General features: G+C 37.0%; 1 protein-coding gene across 1 annotated transcript in view; it reads right to left on the reverse strand.

Annotated features, from left to right (window-relative positions):
• Nucleotides 1-20766, reverse strand: part of LOC104483252 (aldehyde oxidase 2) — a 44928-nt gene that overhangs the window by 4501 nt on the left and 19661 nt on the right. The window contains exons 17-33 of the mRNA XM_010124968.2: nucleotides 20190-20359; nucleotides 19610-19721; nucleotides 18543-18662; nucleotides 17700-17796; nucleotides 14975-15099; nucleotides 13712-13845; nucleotides 12928-13015; nucleotides 9902-9988; nucleotides 9143-9334; nucleotides 7878-8105; nucleotides 6465-6560; nucleotides 5411-5539; nucleotides 4590-4664; nucleotides 4175-4227; nucleotides 3239-3353; nucleotides 2200-2265; nucleotides 722-910 (exon numbers count right to left, since the gene is read on the reverse strand). Of these exons, the coding sequence (XP_010123270.2) occupies nucleotides 722-910; nucleotides 2200-2265; nucleotides 3239-3353; nucleotides 4175-4227; nucleotides 4590-4664; nucleotides 5411-5539; nucleotides 6465-6560; nucleotides 7878-8105; nucleotides 9143-9334; nucleotides 9902-9988; nucleotides 12928-13015; nucleotides 13712-13845; nucleotides 14975-15099; nucleotides 17700-17796; nucleotides 18543-18662; nucleotides 19610-19721; nucleotides 20190-20359 (2076 nt within the window). The remainder of the gene's footprint in view (nucleotides 1-721; nucleotides 911-2199; nucleotides 2266-3238; nucleotides 3354-4174; nucleotides 4228-4589; nucleotides 4665-5410; nucleotides 5540-6464; nucleotides 6561-7877; nucleotides 8106-9142; nucleotides 9335-9901; nucleotides 9989-12927; nucleotides 13016-13711; nucleotides 13846-14974; nucleotides 15100-17699; nucleotides 17797-18542; nucleotides 18663-19609; nucleotides 19722-20189; nucleotides 20360-20766) is intronic.

Here is a 20766-nt window from a genome sequence, read left to right on the forward strand (position 1 = left end):
AAGTAACTCTTATGTGTGATGGAGCCCTGCTTTCCTGGAGATGGCTGAACATCTGCTTGCCACTGGGAAGTAGTGAAAGAATTCCATTCTTATTTTGCTTTGTTTGTGCATGTGGCTTTTCCTTTACCTATTAAACTGTCTTTATCTCAACCCATGAGTTTTCTTACTTTTACCTTTCTGCCTACTGGAATTGAACCAGGACACTTTGTCATAGCTGCTTTAGATTTGAGGCTGGAACAGCGGGCATTCCTGTCTTTTAGCAGCCAGATGCCTACACTCCCCTTTAATTCTCCTTTCATTTTGAGGTGCTTTTTTTCCCCCTGCTCTTATTTTGAGGCTATGAACAGTGCTCAGTCCTAGTACTGGGTGCCTCCTCAGAGGATGTACCCTAAAACAGAAAGAACAGTGCTCTGCAATGCCTAATGGAAGAACTGGGCTCTATTCCCACACCTATCATAGGTTTCCTGTGAGATTCTAGAAAGTCAGCCCAACAGCTAGGTACAAAAAAGTTTCAATTTTGATTAGGGTTTCTAAGTGCTACTGTAATACCAATGAATCATAGGAAGAAAATTAGTCCAAAAACTCAGAACATCAATGTTTCACCATTTAAGTACAACTTGTTCCGTAGCTGAAAAAAAAGTCTACCATACACTACAGTCACTTAGAGTTTTGCAGCAGAATCAACTGGTGTGCTTGCAAATGGTAAGTTTGGTGTGTTTACCTTGGAAGAATAGATAGCAATTGAGTTGCATGAATTTGGCAGTAAATAGACACAGAACTGCTTGGGAATGTCACAGATGGCAGGGATCTTGTATGTATCTGGGCCAAGAGTGAGCTGCTCTCCTTCTGGAGAAAAGTAGATTTCTTCTAACGTATAAAGACCAACTCCCTGAATGAAGGCCCCTTCAATCTGAGCAAAGAAAAAAAGGTAAACTTTTACATCACATTTAGTCATTTTTAAATATAACAACATATATATAATTAGACTTACTTTTTAAGATTACACATGAACTGGCATCTTTCCTTCCAAAAGTAGAAATCAGCTAACACAGACCAAAATAAGGCCAAGCTGTCCTCATCTGACACATACAAATATTTTCATTGGCTTAAGTTCTACTCTTCCTTATTGCTGGCTAAACTCACTGTAACTAGTACAGTTACCTCTGATTTGCTTTGGCAAAATTGCCCACAGGAACTCCAGTGAGGAGATACTTGCTCAGGGACTATGACATCAATAGTCTGCTCAATCTGGTATTTGCTCAAAAAGATTTGCAGATAGCTAATGAAATTTTTTTCTAGAGAAAAACATCTCAGACACAAATAGATAACAGGTTGGATATGAAGAGAAAATAACAGGCCAGCCCAAAGTAAGAAGGAACAACTGCTGAGTACACACCTGGGCTATGACATAAACACTGGTGCAAGGTGAACATAGAATTGCTCTGCTAAGAAAGAATGAATTGACAGATTTGGCAATTCTTGAATATGCAAAATGAACATAATCTTTTACGCAATAGGTAAATATATGAGGATGAGCCTGTAATAGAATAAATAAGTAGGATAAGAAAGGCTTTTAAATGTAGGTTATAATTTTAGGAGCATTTCCTTTGACTCTGCAAAGAAATGACAAGGTTTTTTTACGCTCTGAGTTCACCACTACTTTCTTATTTACAAACTGTTAGTGAGTGACACCACTTTTGTCACTATTCAATTTATCTGTAGATACAGGTAGGTGAATCCATAATACAAAGCTATGGATATAACAGACTTTTAAAGAAAGTTCTGTTCCATCTCAATAGCTTTTTCCATTACATCACAGCTGAAGTCAACAGCGCTCTGCAGCTGGTTAAGGTTTAGCCCTCAGTCTGTAATTTTGGGGTACAGTAAATTGATCAGGAAGAAGTCATAAGGAGATTCAGGATGCTAATCCTGTAAGACATTTCCAAAGTCTGTTGGATCTGCTTTTCTCATCACTTCTCAGAAGATGAACAAGAAGCAGAAAACTTAACCCAGTATTATTTATAGCTGCAAATAAAAACAAATACTTGTACATCTGTCAATGCAGCGTCCTTGACTGTTAATGGATAGTGTCTCACAGGCTTTGGTGGCTATTAAATTGACCAATAACAGCAATCATTTAGGCACAAAGAGGAATGTTCATTAACATCCAATATAAAGCAAAACTATGGAAGTTCATACCTGTCCTATATCTATAGCTGGATTTATGCTAAAACAGGCATCCATGACAATGTCTGTTCTGATGTTCTGTTAAACAAATAAAAGTTGTTATAAAGTTATATTTAAAATACACAACAAAAAAGGGATCCTGAACAACAGTCTCAGCCATGAAATATAAATTTATTCTGAAACATGAAAGCTACTTGAGACAGACAGTGTTAACAGAGAGTTCATCTAGATAATGCATTTTTGGTGGTTGTCTGAAACTTGGAATGGGATGTGTACATCCCATGAGTAACAGGATGATCATAAATTGGAGAATGGCTGTTGGCTTGTTCTCCTATAGAAACTGAATTGCTTGAAGTGATGTTTAGCCATTTCCTATGCTTTGTTGTGAGTGTGGAAGCACAGTTACTGGCACAGAAGTTCCTTGTGTAGAGGAGAAGATAGGCTGTTCTTATACAAGGCCCAGTGGCTTCTCCTCCTAAATCCCAGCCTGGTGAGGTTCACAGACTCCAGTGATTTTGGAATCTAGCTCCACATGGGCTACTGCATGTTTGTCAGTCATGGCAGCCAAATGTGCTTCCCCAATAGCCAGAAGACATTGGATTGGTCTTCATACAATGCTGCTGAGAGCTGTCCCTGCACTAAATCACTAAATCCCCTTTGCAATAGGTCATGTTATGTGACTGTAGTTTCACCTGTTTAAAATGTTAAAAAGGGGACTGTAACTAATGATATGGTCTTCTTTAGAAGGTCTAATTGAATTTCAGAGTCATCATATCTGGTAGAAACATTAGACTTTCTTTATTTTCTGCTGTTCTCAGTATTTCTTATTCTTCTGGTTAACATTATCTATCACAAGAACAGGATGAACAAATTATATTGTAAAGGGCACTATAGCCATTTATTGTTCTGCTGGTGTTTTGTTGAGTACATCCAACAGACTATGTCTCTATTCTTAGTAAAGAAAAATGAAAGAAAAAAATGTTATATGAATGTAACTATGGTGGGAAATTCACCCAACTCTACTTAAGTTCACTGTATTTTTTGACATTACCTTGTGGGCTCCTGTCAAACAGTCAATTTCTACTTCAGAACAGGCAACTCCAAAGAGAAAATATGGGAATGCATGGCCTTTCTTTGTGTCCCAGTTCATGTTTGTAACATAACCTCTGGAGGAAGTAAGAACATCCCTCAGATTTGATTAATTTGATCAAGGTATCCCTCACCCCTTATCCTTATCCTCACTGTTGAGATTACTACAGGAATCATATGATGTGATATATCATAAACTCTCTAAGCTAACTCTTTTCATAGGATCTCTGTAGTCAAAGACAACCTAGGGTGTAGCACCACTGATAAATATATGTTATGTGGAATGAATGAATGAATCATAGAATGGTTAGGGTTGGAAGGGACCTCCAAAGGTCCAGCTCCCCTGTAAGAAGCAGGGACATCTTCGACTAGATCAGGTTGCTCAGAGCCCCATCCAACCCGGCCTTGAACATTTCCAGGGATGATGGGGTATCCACCACCTCTTTGGGCAACCTGTTCCAGTGTTCTACAACCCTCATTGTAAAAAAAATTTTCCTAATATCTAACCTAAATCTATCTCCCTCTATTTTGAAATCGTTACCCCTAGTCCTGTCACAACAGGCCCTACTGAACAGTCTCTCCCCATCTTGAGGTACTGGAAGACCGCTATAAGGTCTCCCTGGAGCCTCCTCTTCTCCAGACTGAACAGCCCCAACTCTTTCACAGCCTGCCCTCATAGGAGAGGTGCTCCAGCCCGCTTATCGTCTTTGTGGCCCTTGTTTCCTCTTGTTAAACACTGGAGTCTCTGGTCCAGGCAACTTCTTAATGGTTTGTGTGCGCTGCATCTGATATGACCTTGAGAAGGTTGAATGCGGACAGTTTTATTTTTCCTGCAACTTATTGACAAAGTAGCACCTCCGATTATGAGCAATTAAAAAAGACTAATGACTTTCCTTACTTGAAATAGCCAGTAGCTGAAAGACTGATGCTTTGCTCATGAGCTTCATGGATCTGCAGAAGGTATACTCATTATTAAAGAGAGAAAATGTAAAATTCTTTACCCCATATCTAAAGAAAAATTGAAGCTTTAAAAAAACATTTTAAAGAAAAAAGAGCCCTAAGTAAAGCTTTACATTCTTTTGTGCCCTGGACATATCTTTAGGAAGGGGGGCATTGCAAAATCTCTAAAGTCGGCCAGATTTACCAGGACATTGTATTGCACCACTTGCTTTTACACTGTTTATGCTGTTCCTTGCCTCCAGTTTACTTCATGCAGGGAGGCCCCTTCCTCCCTCCAGAATAATGGCAGCTTTCACTCTACACTCATGGGGTTTATCATCATTTAATAGTAAGAAACAGACAGAGATATTTACCCAGTCTTCCCATTTGCCATTAGGATTGTCTCTTCGTATAGGCTCCAGACGCTTCCAAAGGATTTGACAAGCATCCTAGGGAGGAAGAAGGTTGGGCACTATTAACCAACCCACAAACCCAAATCTATCTGCTGTTTTCAAAGCGTTACAAGCTCTTTCTTGGTGAAGTTAGTTTGTAAAATTCATTCTGAGGGCTGTAACTCTGTTAATTTACCTACAATTTCTTTACTCTGCTAACTTCCAACTACAAGGCAGCACTTTCTGAAGAATGGCATTAGTATCTGCTCTAATGTTACAGAAGTATTCATATACCATATATTCACTGAAACTGTCAACAAAAAGAAGATAAAGGACCTGACTCTCCTCCTATTTTGATTTACAAGACAGAAAACCACTGCTTGAATGATTTATTACAAAATAAATGAAAGCAGAATTGGTATCAAAGCATTTAGGTGGATAAGGGTGTTTCAGTCTGATTATTAATAAAAGTACTGAAAATATACCTTATGCTAAGTTTTTCTTTAAGTTGTGTTTAAGTACAGAACAAAGCGAAGATCCATAAATTTATCTAGCTGCAATCTAAAAAAAACCCCAGATTTGTAAATCTGATACAGTAAAGCAGAAAAAAAGCAACCCTTTTTAACAGTGTTCTGTAATTTGCCTTGCTTTAAACTATGTGTGTAAAATAAACTAGCAAGAGAGATTTTAAGGTAAAAGGACTGCAAGCTGCTCAAAACCAAAACAGAGTTATGAGTCCACAGAGGGACATTCATTATTCAACAGAACCACTGGTTACGTGAGAAAATGGTAATAAGTCTAACCTGGACTGCTCTGGCATTGATTTCCGTTCCAACTGATCCTGCTGTGTATTTGCCATTAGGTACAGTTGTTGTGCTTGTTTCACAGAAGTGTATATATGACAGTGGTATCTTCAGTTCACGACTGGCAATCTGTAATAAAAGTAAACAAAAAGATATCCTGTCCCACTTGAAGAGGCAATCTCAAGTTAGGAATTCATCATGCTATTCATCTCTTTCTATATATACACACAGAGAAATGACCTAATTCCACAGCATTACTATGACTAGGACAAACACAGAAGTATTCCTTAATAATTATTCTGTAAAAAAAAAAAGAAAGTATAAATAAATTCAGGTAATAGAAGATCAGATAAAACAATACAATGCAATACTATATGTTTTGCCTCTAATTTATTGTTCTCTCTAATTAGGTTTTGGTTACATATGGAAAACTTAATCAAATTTAAAAATTTAAAAATTTTATAAAATTTAAAAATCATTCTCCCTAATGGAATTTCAAATCGTATCTGTATATTTTATTTTCTATCATCTCATTTGAAATGGCTTGGTTAGTTTGTGTTCATACTTTATTGTTTTTCCCAGTGTTCTAATATTCAGCTGATTTTGAAGGAGTGGCCTCACTTTAGATCCAAAATGACCTTTTTGACACATAGCTTTGTTTATCACTATTTATACCAGAAAGGTATAAAAATCAATTTATGTTATCATTGGTGTTGGATACACTACAAAGTTAAATTTTCAGCACTTTAACTCCCTCTGTAAAAAAAAACTGTTGGGTCATTTTTGCACTCTTTGTGCCGTAGCTATCCTGATAACAGTGATGTTACCACAAAGATGTTCATCTCCTTTGCAGATCTTGAAAGATCACTTTGATTATCGCTAGTATTTTTCCCAAGTCTTGTCTTAATCAATAACTCTGGAGCAACAACCCAATATTAAACTTAGCTTTCTCATGTCTATAGAATTTGCCTATTGCACTTTTCAGTGCCATTTATCCTTTTGGCTCAGTTATCTTTCTTGTATTTTGTTTGCCTTCAGATGCTAACTCGCTCACCTGTAACATCTTAGTGTTAATTCCTTGTCCCAGTTCAATTCCACCATAAGTGACTAGCACAGACCCATCTATATAGATGTGGACGAGAGCTCCAGCCTAAAGAAAAGCCACAGAAACTTGGTAATTTTCTTACTTCACTGAACAAAGGTGCATAAAAAAACAACTAGGCAAAGACAGATATAATTCACAAGAATCAGTATATTATTAAAAGGGCACTCAGAGAGCAAACAGTAGAGCCTGAGAGGAGTTGTGAAATACAGTGCCTCCAGGACATCTTTTTATTTGTTATTAATTCTACATTGAGAAATAATGGTCTTTGGTGTCAACTTGTGACGTTTACGATCAGGTAACATTTTGCTGATATCAGTTAGAGTCCTAGCTGATAGACACAAGATGAAACAATAAAGCTATTCTCTAACATTTAGATCTGGAATTTTGGAAATTCAGTGCAATGCTTGGGCTTTATTTTGAAGGTTTTGGTGAAATGTAACTATTATTTATGTCTTTTTTTGACCTTCTGTATCAGATTAATTGTGATCCCTAGATTCAATATTTCTTTACCATCGGAACATTATTGGATTAAATATATGAATCTCTCTGAGTTCTTAATCTACAAACTTGTGCAGAAACAATCAAGAGATGGAATAAACAACTAACATACAGACCATGTGAATTTACTTTTTGATGCATTGTACCCTCATAAAGAAATAACAATGTTTGTTCACTTAACCTGAAACTCATTTGAAAGAATTTTTGGTTCAAGGCATGAATTAAAGAAAAAAAAAAACCAAAACCAAAAACTAATCAGACCTTGAAAATTTCCCCAGAAATACCACTATGCTGAGCCACAAAAAAAAAAATCCAGTAGCAGAGCTTAACCTATCATATAAATGGTACTATCTGAACTATAGGAGTGATAATTTTTCTTACTATGGACCAGATTATGTAAGGTTCCAAGTACCACATTTTTACAGTGAATTATTTAGCTTTTTGCTGGATAAAGATAGTGTGTTGGGAATGAGAAATTCACATTTCTGTGAGGTGACTACTCATAGAATCATGGAATGGTTTTGGTTGGAAGGGACCTTCAACCCAATGGATGATCATCTAGTTCAGCCAAGGCAGATCATTTAGTCCAACCCCCGGGGCTGCCATGGTCAAGGACATCTTTCACCAGACCAGGTTGCTCAAAGCCCCATCTCATACTGAGTAAGCATTTGTAAAGAGATCAGCCAGATACAGTGATACTCTTTCTGAAACAAAGTATATCTCAGTGGATGATATCTTAGTCCAGCATGTTGGAATTCTTTTCTCTTTCTCCTTCCTTCCTGCCTGTAGAGATTATATTTCCTCTATTTTTGGAGAGAAAAGTAGAGATCTTAGATCATAAAAGCTCTATTTCAAAGAGGTTACCTGATGAAAATAAGTTGCATTAAATCCAACGGAAAACTTCATGGGAATGATGGCAATCCCTTTCTTTTTCCAATAATTTTTTGTGTTAAATTCTTCCACCATTGCTTTTCGGTTGTAGTAGTCAGATTTATCCAAACATTCTTCCCAACATTTCCACAGATTCTCTGCATTAAACTCTTCTTTGAAGGATGTCAGGTTGACTCCTTTGTACATGTTTATTTCCCTAACCTAAACAGCAAGCAAATTTACGCAGTGCTGAAAATAAACATTCCGTTATAATATATTGACATATTATGTATAATATAATGCCATGTCATATAATGATATAATAATATAATTAATACTTATCTATATCAAATATAATGTCATATCCCTTTCTCTAAGGAAATCACTGCTCAAGTGGCCTGATTTTTTTTCTGATGTAAAATGTCTGTGAACTTAAGTGTTGTCAGGGGGATTGTTCACAAGGACTACTCAGTGCAAAGGAGGCTGGGAAACTCAAATTGTAAATAAGACTAGTCAAAGCAGAAGTTGAAGGCAAAACCCATATTTTTCCTTTGGAGATGTGTCTGAAAGCTTTCCTGAAATGTGGTAAAAGACAGCAAGTAAATGGGAGAGGGAGAAGATTCAAAGAAATAGGGAAAAGACATCATGGTTGGCATCCTAGGAAAGTAAAATATTTTATAAACCATAGTTTGAATATACAAGAGGTTGGTACATACAAAAGAGGAAAAGCTTACACTGGACTAAGCAGTCTGTAAGGAAAAGATAGATCTTGAACACTGGAGAGGAAATGGCAACAATTAAAACTGTTGGGACACTGTCCCTGAAGGCTGGAGAGAAGCCAGAAGTGTCAACAGCCAGCTAACTAAACTGTTGTTAGATGGATGGACAGAAGAGATGGAAAGTTCAGTTCTGAGAGGCTGAGATGCAGGTGACAGCTGAACGTACACAAAGTGATCTAAAACTGGTCACACAGTACAAAAGATTATACTGTTTTGACTGAAGCTGGTCATACTAAGGCAGTCATCAAATATTTTGCAACAGATCCTGGGCCAGGATCTGTTATACAGATATAATACAGATACCTGTGTTATATCAAGTATTATTCCATGGATGCATAGGTGCTGAATAAAGTACCACTCAGCCCAAGTTGGTAAATCTGGTTCTACAGGAACTGGCTTAAGCATGAGGAGCTTCCAACAGTCTAGGTCCTAGAATTCTCTGTTATCCCATGTTTTATTTGGCAGTCTTAGTCCTTTTACCTTCTCATGTGGTAGGCCAGTTTGGGTCGCCACAGCCACAATACAGGTCTCCACAAACAGCCCTGCTTGGGGAAACCCAAATCCGCGGAAGGCAGTATTAGAAGGCAAATTAGTCTTGCAGGCATGGCCCCTGACTCGGAGATTGGGGATGTTATATGCATTGTCCACTTTCAATATAATGTACTCAATCACCTGTAAGAAGAGATTATAGTTGTTCAACTGGTTCAATTTCCTTTAAAAAGACAGTGAATCTTGTGAAAGACACTCAAGAGACCAATGAGATGTAACTGTTTTAAGGAGGAGTAGAATTATATTCAGGAGGCCTGTTGTTCTGCTGGTTTTTACACCAATGTAAGTAAAGAAACTGCGTTTAAATCTGAAACTGCATTTTAACTCATAGGAATTACAATAGCATAAAGAAGCATTACTGAGGGAAAAATCAGACCCTCAGTTTTAGGGACATGAAGGAATAACTTTATGATAATAGGCTACATAATAAAACTTCTTGTCTCTCTGTCTTCACCGAACTTTTAAATCTGAATTTTATCAGTATCACCTGACATGAAATATTGTACCTCCTTAATGATATTCTGTAATCAACATCTGGGCCACAGATGCATTTTTACTATAGGCAGATGAGAGTTATACTTAACAAGAACAGACATATTCTTAAGAGAAATAAATTGTGACAAAGAGCTGTTATTTTCTTTTTGTGACCAGTTGAGTCAGTGTAAGTGGTATCAGTGAAGAAGGACTTACCAACTCAGATTCATCTTTTGTACAGCCACCATTTATATAGCACTGAAAATCCGCGGCTATGATTCTACCATCATTCATGAATCCAACCTGTAACATAGCAACCATTCGTCTTTCCTCTCATGTGTTTCAAACTTCTCTTTACAAATAAGCTAACTAATTAACAAATACCACCTGAGATTCAGACTACAGAACACAATGGGAATTTTTGCACTGAATTGGAAAAATTACCTGCATGGATTTCTGTCTATAGGATGGTATCAGTTTGGATCTGAATACACAAACCAAGAGCAAAATATAAATAAAATACAAAAGCTGCAAATCATCAGAACACCTCAGCTGCCCACAAAGCTATTCTCCCACATAGGCATTGACTATACTCTCACAGAATCTGAAAAGCTTGTTCACCACTGTTTTCTGTACAAACAGAGACCAGAGAGAGGATGACAAGATCACTAAAGAAAACATTAACCATGATTATGCTTATTCTACTTTCTGAAGTATTCCTTTTGTAATCATTCATCCTGATGATTTCATCACCTAGACAACGTAACAACATGAACAAATGGTGCATATATTTTGCAGATTACATGTTCAGAAATATCCACCAAATTTTATTTAATTCTAGTTCTAGTTCCTTCCTCTTCAACTTAAAAAAAACCCCTGTAATACAGTTTTATATTTTTTATAGTTTAGATAATAATATTTGAAGGACAGCAATCATAGAAAAATGTAAAATAACTAGGGACCAACTTGTTAAATGACGTAAACGGATGCAGCTCCATCAGGATTAAAGATAAGAAAATAAGAGAGAATGAATATTATTGCTGGCTAAATCCTGCATAGCTGCATGGATAGAATAAGAGATGGGACTGATGGGGAGAGTGGTTTTTGCTTAATGTAGTTAGGAATTCATGCAGTTTTTGCAGTTATTGCATTTAAGTCAAGGAAAGGTTAGGATTGGGGTTAGATTTAGGATCTGAGAGATCAATATAAATGTTCCTTATCCTTCAAAATTGAAACCATTATCCAAATTTTAGGAAAAAAATGGGAAGTTGTAACCACATCAAAACAAAATCTGAAGCATAAGTCTATGGGGGCTTATTGAAAATTCAGTGAGAAGGATAATTACTCCTTGTTTTTTTTTCTCCAAAAGCATAACCTTAGTCATAATTCATAATCTTTATCCTAGCTTCAAGAGAGCTAATTAATGAATAACAACATGAGAATGAATATGATGAATTAATTATTACTTCTGCTCTATATCCATACCAAAAATATTTAGCTCCATGTAAGACTGGGCAGCAGGAAAATAAACTCTCCATTGTTTCTTTCCTTCAAGCCTACTCCTACTTCTAACACTCATCATAAGACACTCAGATAACCAATAGCTGAAAACAAAGGAAACATGAGCTTTTGCCACTATCAGTAGCTTTAGGACTCATAGACAATTGAGCCAGAAAACAAATCATTGACATTTATTTTTATCTTCCCTAGCAGTACCATAGTCTCAGAGATCCCTGGTTAAAAGAGAAATGAAATTAAATGAACCCTGAGCCATAACCTCCTTTCAACACCACCCGACAAAGCTTGGGGCCTATACAGTATTTTACGAGAAGTAACACTCCTCATCAGTTCCTTTGTGAGTCCCAACGCTCACAATTATAAAAACAGCCTGAATAACTCTTGAGTAAAAATTGTTTGCTCCAAAATTATACATAAAGCATACATCCCATTCAATATAAATACTTCTTGTAGCTCAGGGGCTCATGAAAGACTTAAAAAAAAATAAATCAAACTCCATACTTCCCCCACCCCGGCCAATATCCTAACCCTAACTTTTACAATACTCTGGTAAACAGTATCTGCACCAAAGCTAAACATAAAGCATGCCTCCTTTCCAATACCTACTCTCCTCCAAGCTCAGATGCTAATGTAACTTAGGAAATAAAACTCCAGAATATTTCCTCTCAAAAACAGTAACCTGAATCTTGGCCTACCTTCTAGAATCCTCAGGTAATCAGTATGTGTGCAAAATTTTTAAAAGTGCTAGAACTTCCACTAGAAAATCTTATTGCTGTTGTCTATACATGACTCACCAAACTAATCTTTGCTTGTTTTCTTTAACATACCTCTAACCCTAAACTTGGCTTAAGTGATTGTTGATAGTGGCTCTAGCCACATCGCCCAAGGAAATAAATATGCTATTGACATCTGTCAGTCAGAATCCCATTCCTTGTCTTATGGTTAATACAAAATTCAATCAAAAATGAAACTTTTTTGCTTACTGTTCCCAGACTAGTTCTAAACCTAGTCGAATCACAACCAAAATCAAACAATATCTTTATGAGCAATATCTTCAGTAAAATGAAAAATATATCCAGTCTCTCCCAGAAGCAGTCATCAGCCAAACTCTACAGCTCATGCAAGAGCCAATAGGAAACCTAACCCCTCAGCTCTTCTTTATCCAAAGCATATTGACCCAAAAACCCTGTCCTGGAGGGTTTTAGTGTGCTCAAATTGTACACCAACACCAAAGAGAAGGGTTTTGCCCCTGCTACCACCAGTTGCCAAGCTGACTTCAGTGCTGGCATCATTTACCTAGTTATTTTTAATGTAAGGATTTAGAAATCAGAAGGAAGAGTTTTGCTTCTTGCTGAATCTTGCATTCCTTGCAGGACTGGCTTCCTATCTAAGAAGTGGCTCATATTCAATCCCGATTTATATACTTGTCATCTGAGGATGGGGTAGGGCTGATGTTAGCAGTATTTTGGAATAAGAAAAGGTACGGATGGTTCTACTTTTTCTGGATATTGCATGGGCTGTAGGAATAGGATGATAGCTGTTGTTTTGATTCATAGTATTTGTCAGGGTACTCTTAGGACTGGAGCAAAGTTGGTGCTGGGTTAGGATTTCAGAAGAGGAGGAGTTTGGTTTCTTGGTGCATCTTGTTAATGAAATTACGCTGATTTACCCCAGAAGAAACTATTACCCAGTAAGGGAGTAAAATATCTTCTCCTCTCACTTACTTTATATTTTCCAAAGAAAGGATGCCGTCCACCAGTGATTAACATATCCATATTTCTTTCAAGGGCAAAACGGACTGGACGCCCGGTCCTGAAGCGAACATAAAAAAAAAATCCACTTTTATTACAGCCTGTTTATGCATATTGCAAATGACATTACATGGCCAAACTCCTAATGGTGGCAATAAATCAGTCCATTCTATGTTCTAGTTTCTTATTAACCTATCATGCCTGAGTTTAGGTTGATTCAGCAGATTTGTTTGTTTGTTTGTTTGTTTGTTTGTTTGTTTCCTGCAGAAACAAAGTAGAGGGAATGAGCTGTTCAGTGGCTTCCCTTTAGTTTTTCAACAGGGAAATGCAAGTTCCATGAAGCATGCACAGGACACAGCAAGGAAGCCAGAGTAAAGGAGAGCTGTGGCACAAAGGGCTGATGTGAGCACACCATGTATTAGGATAAAAAACACTTTCACTGAATATCTGGAGTGAAATTCAAGCCACTGTACCTGGGAAAGGCCTGAATGGTTGGGATTTGTACAGATCAGCCCTGAGAGAAACTGCCTCCATACCTTTGTTTTGGCTTTCAGATAGTAAGTGAATACCATTGCCAAAAGCACAGAGAATTTTCAAGCCTCTACCCAAGCTTTACTGCCAAAGAGGTTAAAAATATTATGTTGCCTAGATAAGCCCCCAAGTAGGGTTCAGGACTGAAGTTCCTTTTTAATTCGGTCTTGTAATCTTTAATTTGTTTTAGTTAAATTACTCATTTGATTTCATTAAATCAACTTACTTGTTGGCTGCCACTGCTGCAATTACAGCAAAGAGGGAAGGTTTAGTAATCTTCCCACCGAATGCTCCACCAACACGTTTTACATGGCACATAATTTTATTGGACTGGAGGTTTAAAGCTGAAGCCACTAATTCCTGCAAGAGTGAACATCCAGGATTTTACTGAGAATTGTTACCTACAAAAGTGCATTTAAAAATGTGTATTTTCCATAGCTAACCACATAATAAAAGTTTCCAGGTTTAAGAATCCTGGGCAGAAAACTAGAGCTGCTAGAGGGACAAACAAAAAAAAGTATTTCAAACAAGTAAAGATGCTAATGAAAGCACAATGTAGTCTTTAAATAATAGTGGAAATGTAAAAATAGCTCCATAAATTAGTTTTATTACTTGATGCCAGGTATGATAATCTCTATACAGAACTGCAGTTTCACCTGCAGCTGGAGATAAAGTATTCATTAAAATATCAAACTGAATGGAACAGAGTGATTGTTTACCTCACACTAGACAGTGTAGTTAAAATACTGACAAATCATTGCATTCTGAAAATATCTCCTTGACAGTGCTTCCAGAGATGTAAATAGAGGTGTAACTTGTCAGGTTGACAGGGAAAGTTTAAAAATACAAGCCAGTGATGAACTGCAAAAGCTAATCCTAAACATATAAAAATTAACTTATATTATTTGCAACTGTTGTTTTCTACAGGCCTGCAATCCAATCCTGTTAGCTAGGACCTGTTAACTTTTTTTTCCACATAATTTCACATAAATTTGTATTTATCATTATTTACACATCATTATGACCCCATCATCGATGTAACTACTCATATGAGCAATACAACTTGTCTGATACTCTTTCTAAAGCTGAAGACACTTACTGCTGAAAAAAAGCAATTGTCCAGGATTGTACTGATTTTAGGAGGATTTGGCCAGTATATCTAAGAGAGAATTAGTCTTTTCTCAACAAGAATATTACAGCCACATTATCGATTCAAGATACCCTTTATTCATCCCATAGTAATAGTGCTCATTTATGACTGCGCTGCATTGGGTAATACAAATAGCACAGGACCTACTGTAACATTCAGCTTCATCATTAGTAGTCAGGCCACTTATTTTCAAATAAATTCAAATAAATTAATCCAAATTGTGAACACCATTAGGAAGTTTCAAGAGAAGCACAGAGACTTAAAGCAACTGGACATGTAGTTCAGCTTTAAGGTTATTTAGGAAGGAAATAAACAAGTATCATTAATACTTTGTTTTACCTGTACATCTGTTGCATGCTGAGTTGACACATACACATCCATTTCTCTGTCCTCTGTCCTTGGAATAACAAGCACACTATTTGTTTCCAGGTAAAAATGTTCCTGTCCTCCCATGTGCAATTCACCTGTTACATATATAATTATAGGAAAATCTCAGCTAAGTTTCAAATGAACTGCGAGATTTATATTTGCCTCTCTCTCTCTCTATATATATATATATGTATATATGTCAAGGGAAAAGAGTTTTGTCACTGAAAAAAAATAGTTTAATTTATTTTTTATTTCTTTGTATCTCAGGCTTATGCCTTCTGGGACCTGTGTTTATTAAGAGGAAATTATTAAATCACCTAATTCTTGTATAGCTTTTTTTTTTTTTCTTTTCCACAACAATTTAACATCTCATGCTTTTTCTTCTTTAGGAGGTTATATCTGTTTTGCTATAACAGGATTATAATGTCTTCTTCTGAATCACTCTGTGAGGGAAAATACAGCTTTCTTCTTCCTCTCCCTTTCTTACCCTCTTTCCATCAATGTGCCCTCCTCCTATTACACTTTTTCTATCCATTTCTACCAAACATTTTACTTTTGTACCATTTTCCTTACAGAGACGGAAACCTGTCGGAACAGCACAGCATAAAAGCTAATTCTGTAAATTCTCTATGTAACCTTAACTTTATGCCATCCTTGGGTCTCATAATATTTCCATAGCAGTTATTCCTGAAACACATGTTCATGCGGAAGTAGTAGGAATCAGAACTGAAGCCACTAGAGGGTGACATTACATTTGATGGGGAACAGTTGGAAAAAGTCCAAAGGAAAGCAGAAAAAAATCATCAGAGGTCATGAATCTACATGGAGATGATTGACAGAAGTGAGGGGGCTCAGTCACTTTTTAGTGAAGGAAGGCGTGAATCTTCAATTCCATGGAAGGCTGTTGCAGAGAGGAAGAGAATAATCTGTGCTATGTGTGCACAATAGAGAGAACAAGAAGCACAGTAGTACTTAAATTGCAGCAAATTGATAGTAACAAGGATAATCCTTCTAATGACAGGAATGGTGAAGCACTGGAAAAAAATTGCCTGGGGAGACTGCAGAGTCTTCATGTTCAGAAGTCTCCAAGAACAACTTAGATAAATCTGATAATTCTTTCGAACGTGATACGGATAGAATTGATGTTGGAAAAACGAAAAGAGGCTGATGGTTTGCTACATTCTCCCCTGTGATCAAGCAGGTGCTAATTCATGTGTAGTTAGTATTCAGTGAAGAGAAAAATTCAGCTGCAGAAATTTGGGGATTGATAACAGCAGGCGGTAGGTTTGATAATATAGGGCATGAGAGGACAATCAGAAGAACACATGAGCAGGACATGAGTTGTCTAAGCATTTATAAGGTGCTCACTAACAAATTTCAGAGCTGCATTCCAGTGTTAGAAACACAGAATTAGAGGAAATATTTAAACTGGCGAAGCTAGTGTTAAGAGAAGGATATCTTGGTATCATATGGCTTAATTTTAATAGGTCTTTTTACACTGTCCCACAGACTACTCTTATAAGCAAGTTGAGAGGTACAATACAGATAAGATCAGGGATAGCACTCAGAAAGCAGTTTACAGGATTGGCTGTCAAGCTGCAAAGATAATGCATGTAGAATCATAGAAGAGTCTTTTCTGGGTCTAATGTTATTCCAGGGTTGCTTTTATAACTATATAGGGCTGCAAGCCCTTTAAGGGACAGGTACAGGTTTGAAAGTGATTTTTTTTTACATTAGAGAAATGTCCTAAAGTCAATGGCATGAAGTTCAGTAGTGGTAATTGCCAGTACTTTAGATAGCACTATTGAACAAGATGTAAGAAGGGATTACGGAGGAGCACAACTTGACTATATATCCACAATTTATAAAACCACAACAACCCTAATCTCATCCTGTGATACTAATGTCACATAGAATTTCTGGGAGACTCCACTTGACATTAGTGAAACCTAATCTGAAATATTACCATACTGAAGTTGGATGTAGTGAAATCAGAGATAATGGAGAAGTGAGCAGTAACGACGATAAAGGTCTCTGTTTAGAAGGTGAACCTATAAAGTTTGCAGGAAGGAAGATTTAGATTAGGTATTAGAAAAAAAAGCATTCTAATTATAAGGACAGTTAAACTCTAGAACTAACTACAATAGGAGCCTGTGGAATATTCTTTGTTGGTACTTCTTAAACACAGGTCTGATACTTATGCACAGAGCATGCTCTAGGACTACTGGATCATGTTTACTATTTGAAGACAATTAATTTGGTGACTGCAGGAGTGGTATTTCAGACCAGTATACTCTGATCTCCTTGTTTCTGGGATCAGCCCTAAGTCAAGTAGTCAATTTAAATTGGGGTAAGTTAAGTTAGCTAACACCCATAAGTTGAGTTAGCTAACATCCATAAACAAAGCCTTATTTAGCTGTAATGTTTGTCCTAAGTTTAGGGCACTTCATTTTAGTTACTTGAGTTCTAAGACAAGGAAATGGAAGAGTTTAGTCAACATGAGCTAGCAGGTGTTACCTAACCTTCATTTAAACATGACCACTTCATCTCCACTTCCAGTGAAGAGGAAAAATCAACAACAGAGTCAGATCTTTTGGGAAGAGAATAGAAATTTAAATTCAGCCATCAGCTAGAAATAGATTCTGAACTAGCATAACTCTCCTTCCTTGCGTGATGCACTGCATGTATGAACTACCTTCTATGATTTCATCAGCAGACTTGAATCCTTTCTCAATATCTCCTTTTTCTATATTCCTTTCTTCAGTAATGTATGAATTATGTTTTATTGCATCCTGTAGCAAGAAAAAAAAACAAACAACAATTAATTGTAATTCAGAAAGTCAGATGATTTTTATATAGTACAATCTTTCATCATTCATATGATCCTTTTTCAGATGGACAGATGGTTGTAGCTAAGTATTAGAAAGAGCAAGATAGTTGTTTCTCTTCCACTGTCAAAGACAGCGTCTGTTTTTTTCAGTTTTTGTAGTTCATATAATTCTCTTCTCTCAGATTAGAAATACTAAAGGTCTGTTAGTGGCATTCAGAGCTGTTGAAAATATTTCAGAATCAGATTGCTTGCTACTGAAAAGCTGCCAAACTTGAAAACTGACAAAATATGGATGCTGGATGTGTGATTCCAAAACTTCTGCAAACATAAGCTCTCAAATTTAATTCTATACTGACCTACTCCTGCTAGGAATTTGGCTCCTGGAGGCATGGAATTGCTCACTTAAAACTTTCTGAATATACTTTAGCAATTTTGTCCTAGATCTACAAAGATCAATCTCTGATATACTGGCTGAATGGCTACGTAATAAGACTTTTTTTGTGTGTGTTTCTAAAACCAAAACTTTGGAGGCCATTTAGAAATGGCGTTTTCACACTTCATCTTCAGAACCAATAAAATCATATCTCATACCAGAAAAAAAGAAAAAAGAAAAATCCAAAGCCTGTCAGAGCTCTGCACAAGGAGATAAATAGTGAGTGAGGTGACTTAGAAGCTGTATCAGACAAGGAAGAGGAGACAGATTGTTACCTCAATGGTCAGAATTGGCTCCAGATCTTCGTACACTATCTTCACCTTTTCAGCCCCGCACTTTGCCTGAGTCAGTGACTCTGCAACCACAGCACAGATTATCTGACCAACACAAATCACCTGCAACACATCAACGCATTACCCAAGGAAAAACAACAGGACTGGTTAAGGTTTTTTTTTTTACGTTTTATTTCCATAAAACACACAGTGTCTTGTGGAAATAGATTTTGCTCAAATGCTACTTGTATATTCTATTACTCTAAGAATACTATCTCAGTGCAGACTTATCTTCACTAGGTGAGAAGTCTATTAGCATCTTTCATCTGCTGCAACATTTCTGGCATTAGAAATGCTGCTGACATCAGTAGCCATTAACATTTTCCCTGTGTTCATCCTGAGGTGGCCAGATACTGTGCCAAGTAAAATCCCATCTGGCACAGATTGCTTTCCTTGTCTGTACTCAGAAAGGAAGGAAACTCAGACAAGAAGGAACACAGAGGTAGGAGCAACACATTAGGAATTATTCCTGCCCGATTGCAAATACTACTCAACAGTGTCACTTGTGATGGATACAGCCTGAAGCCTGGGACATTCTGTATGGTCACGCGGGCTGCACAGATCCTATAAAATTCTTAGTTCTGTGGATACTCAACAAAAGAAACAGTATTGTCTCCCATTGCTGTATTCCAGTGTATAATCTGGCAATTAATTTCATACTGGTTCCAACTGGGCAATTCTAATTTTATTTGCCTCATCTTTGAAAATCTCGAGTGCCATGGCTATTTCATCCTTTCTCAGAATCCACAACAATCAGTCATTTATCAGCCCTTAAGGAATCATGGCTGATTCATTTAAATCCTAAGTTATTTAAGGGAGCTTTTACTTTCTCTCTCACTGGGGAATGGTAATTCTGTTCAGCCTAGCCTGCCCGACACTGCATTAATAGCTCTTGCACTTATTTTCATTTCATTGCAAAAATATTGTACTTGCAAACTCACTTTCCTTTTTTTTTTTTTGCAAATAACTGAAGCAAAAGGTCCAGACACTGCTCCAGAAGCAAGAAATACCTTATCTTCTGCATATGCTTGCTCATCCTTGCCATTTTCTCCTGGAACATCTCTTGCTGTCACCACATCAACCACTCCTGGCACCTGAAGGGCTTCTGATGCATCAATTGATCTGGAAGGTCAAGCACGCACATAAAGGAGTACAGTACATGGTACAAATATATCTAGCATAAGTAATTAAGTGAACTTCAGGACAGAAACATAATCCACTTGGTATTGTCACCACAGATGTCTACATAGAGAAGAAAGTGGAAAAGTGTTGATTAGCATATTGAGAAAAAATAAATGGAAGGCATGAGCATCTGTGTGTGCATGGCATAAAACTGCTCTTTAATTTCTAGTTCCAGTCCATACTAAGTTCATACATCTAAGAATATATTTTATTTCTACATTTTTATACTAAAAGGTGTGAATACACTCATATGGACTCTTCTCTCCATATCTGACACTATTTAAAGCACACAGTAAATAAATTCTTACCTCATTTGTAATGCATACCTCATAATATGGCCAGATCAGACAATAAGAATAGAAAATACTCGTTAACATATTTACTTGCATGTAGTTTTTTCTTACTTACATAATCTTTGCATGGGCTTTAGTACTGGTGACCACAGCCAGTGAAAGTTCTCCATCCACTGGGCGAATGTCATCAATGTAAACTGCTTCACCAGTGGCGTGCTTAATACCAGACTGGTGCATGATGGGACGGCCCACAGGATCTTGTGGAGACTGTCCTGGGTCAACATCCTGCAGAACAGGAACATGTTATCCTCAAGTCAGAAGAGTAATTATAGAAAGCTTTACTTAAAAACACGTTCTGAGATATTCTGTGATCATAAAATCCATGTGGAAACTATCTAGATTTTATGACAATATTCCTGGGACAAATTATAAAAGGCTAATTCCATTTTTAGAATTTGTGCTATATTGGCACCAAAGGGCCCTGACAGAGGTCTGAGAAATATACATTAGATACCATTCACATCTCTAGTAAATGGCAGCCTCTTCTGCACAAAGATTGCACTAAATAATAGGAAAAAAAAATTTTTAAAAACCAAGAAAGAGAGAGGCAAAAAGGACAAAATGACACAGTGGAACCACAGCAAAGGAGAGCTAAAGTCTTCCAGATCTTATAGCTAGCCTGTCTGCTGGGT

The sequence above is a fragment of the Chlamydotis macqueenii genome, chromosome 6, assembly GCF_036417535.1.
Source record: "Chlamydotis macqueenii isolate bChlMac1 chromosome 6, bChlMac1.mat, whole genome shotgun sequence".
NCBI lineage: Eukaryota > Metazoa > Chordata > Aves > Otidiformes > Otididae > Chlamydotis > Chlamydotis macqueenii.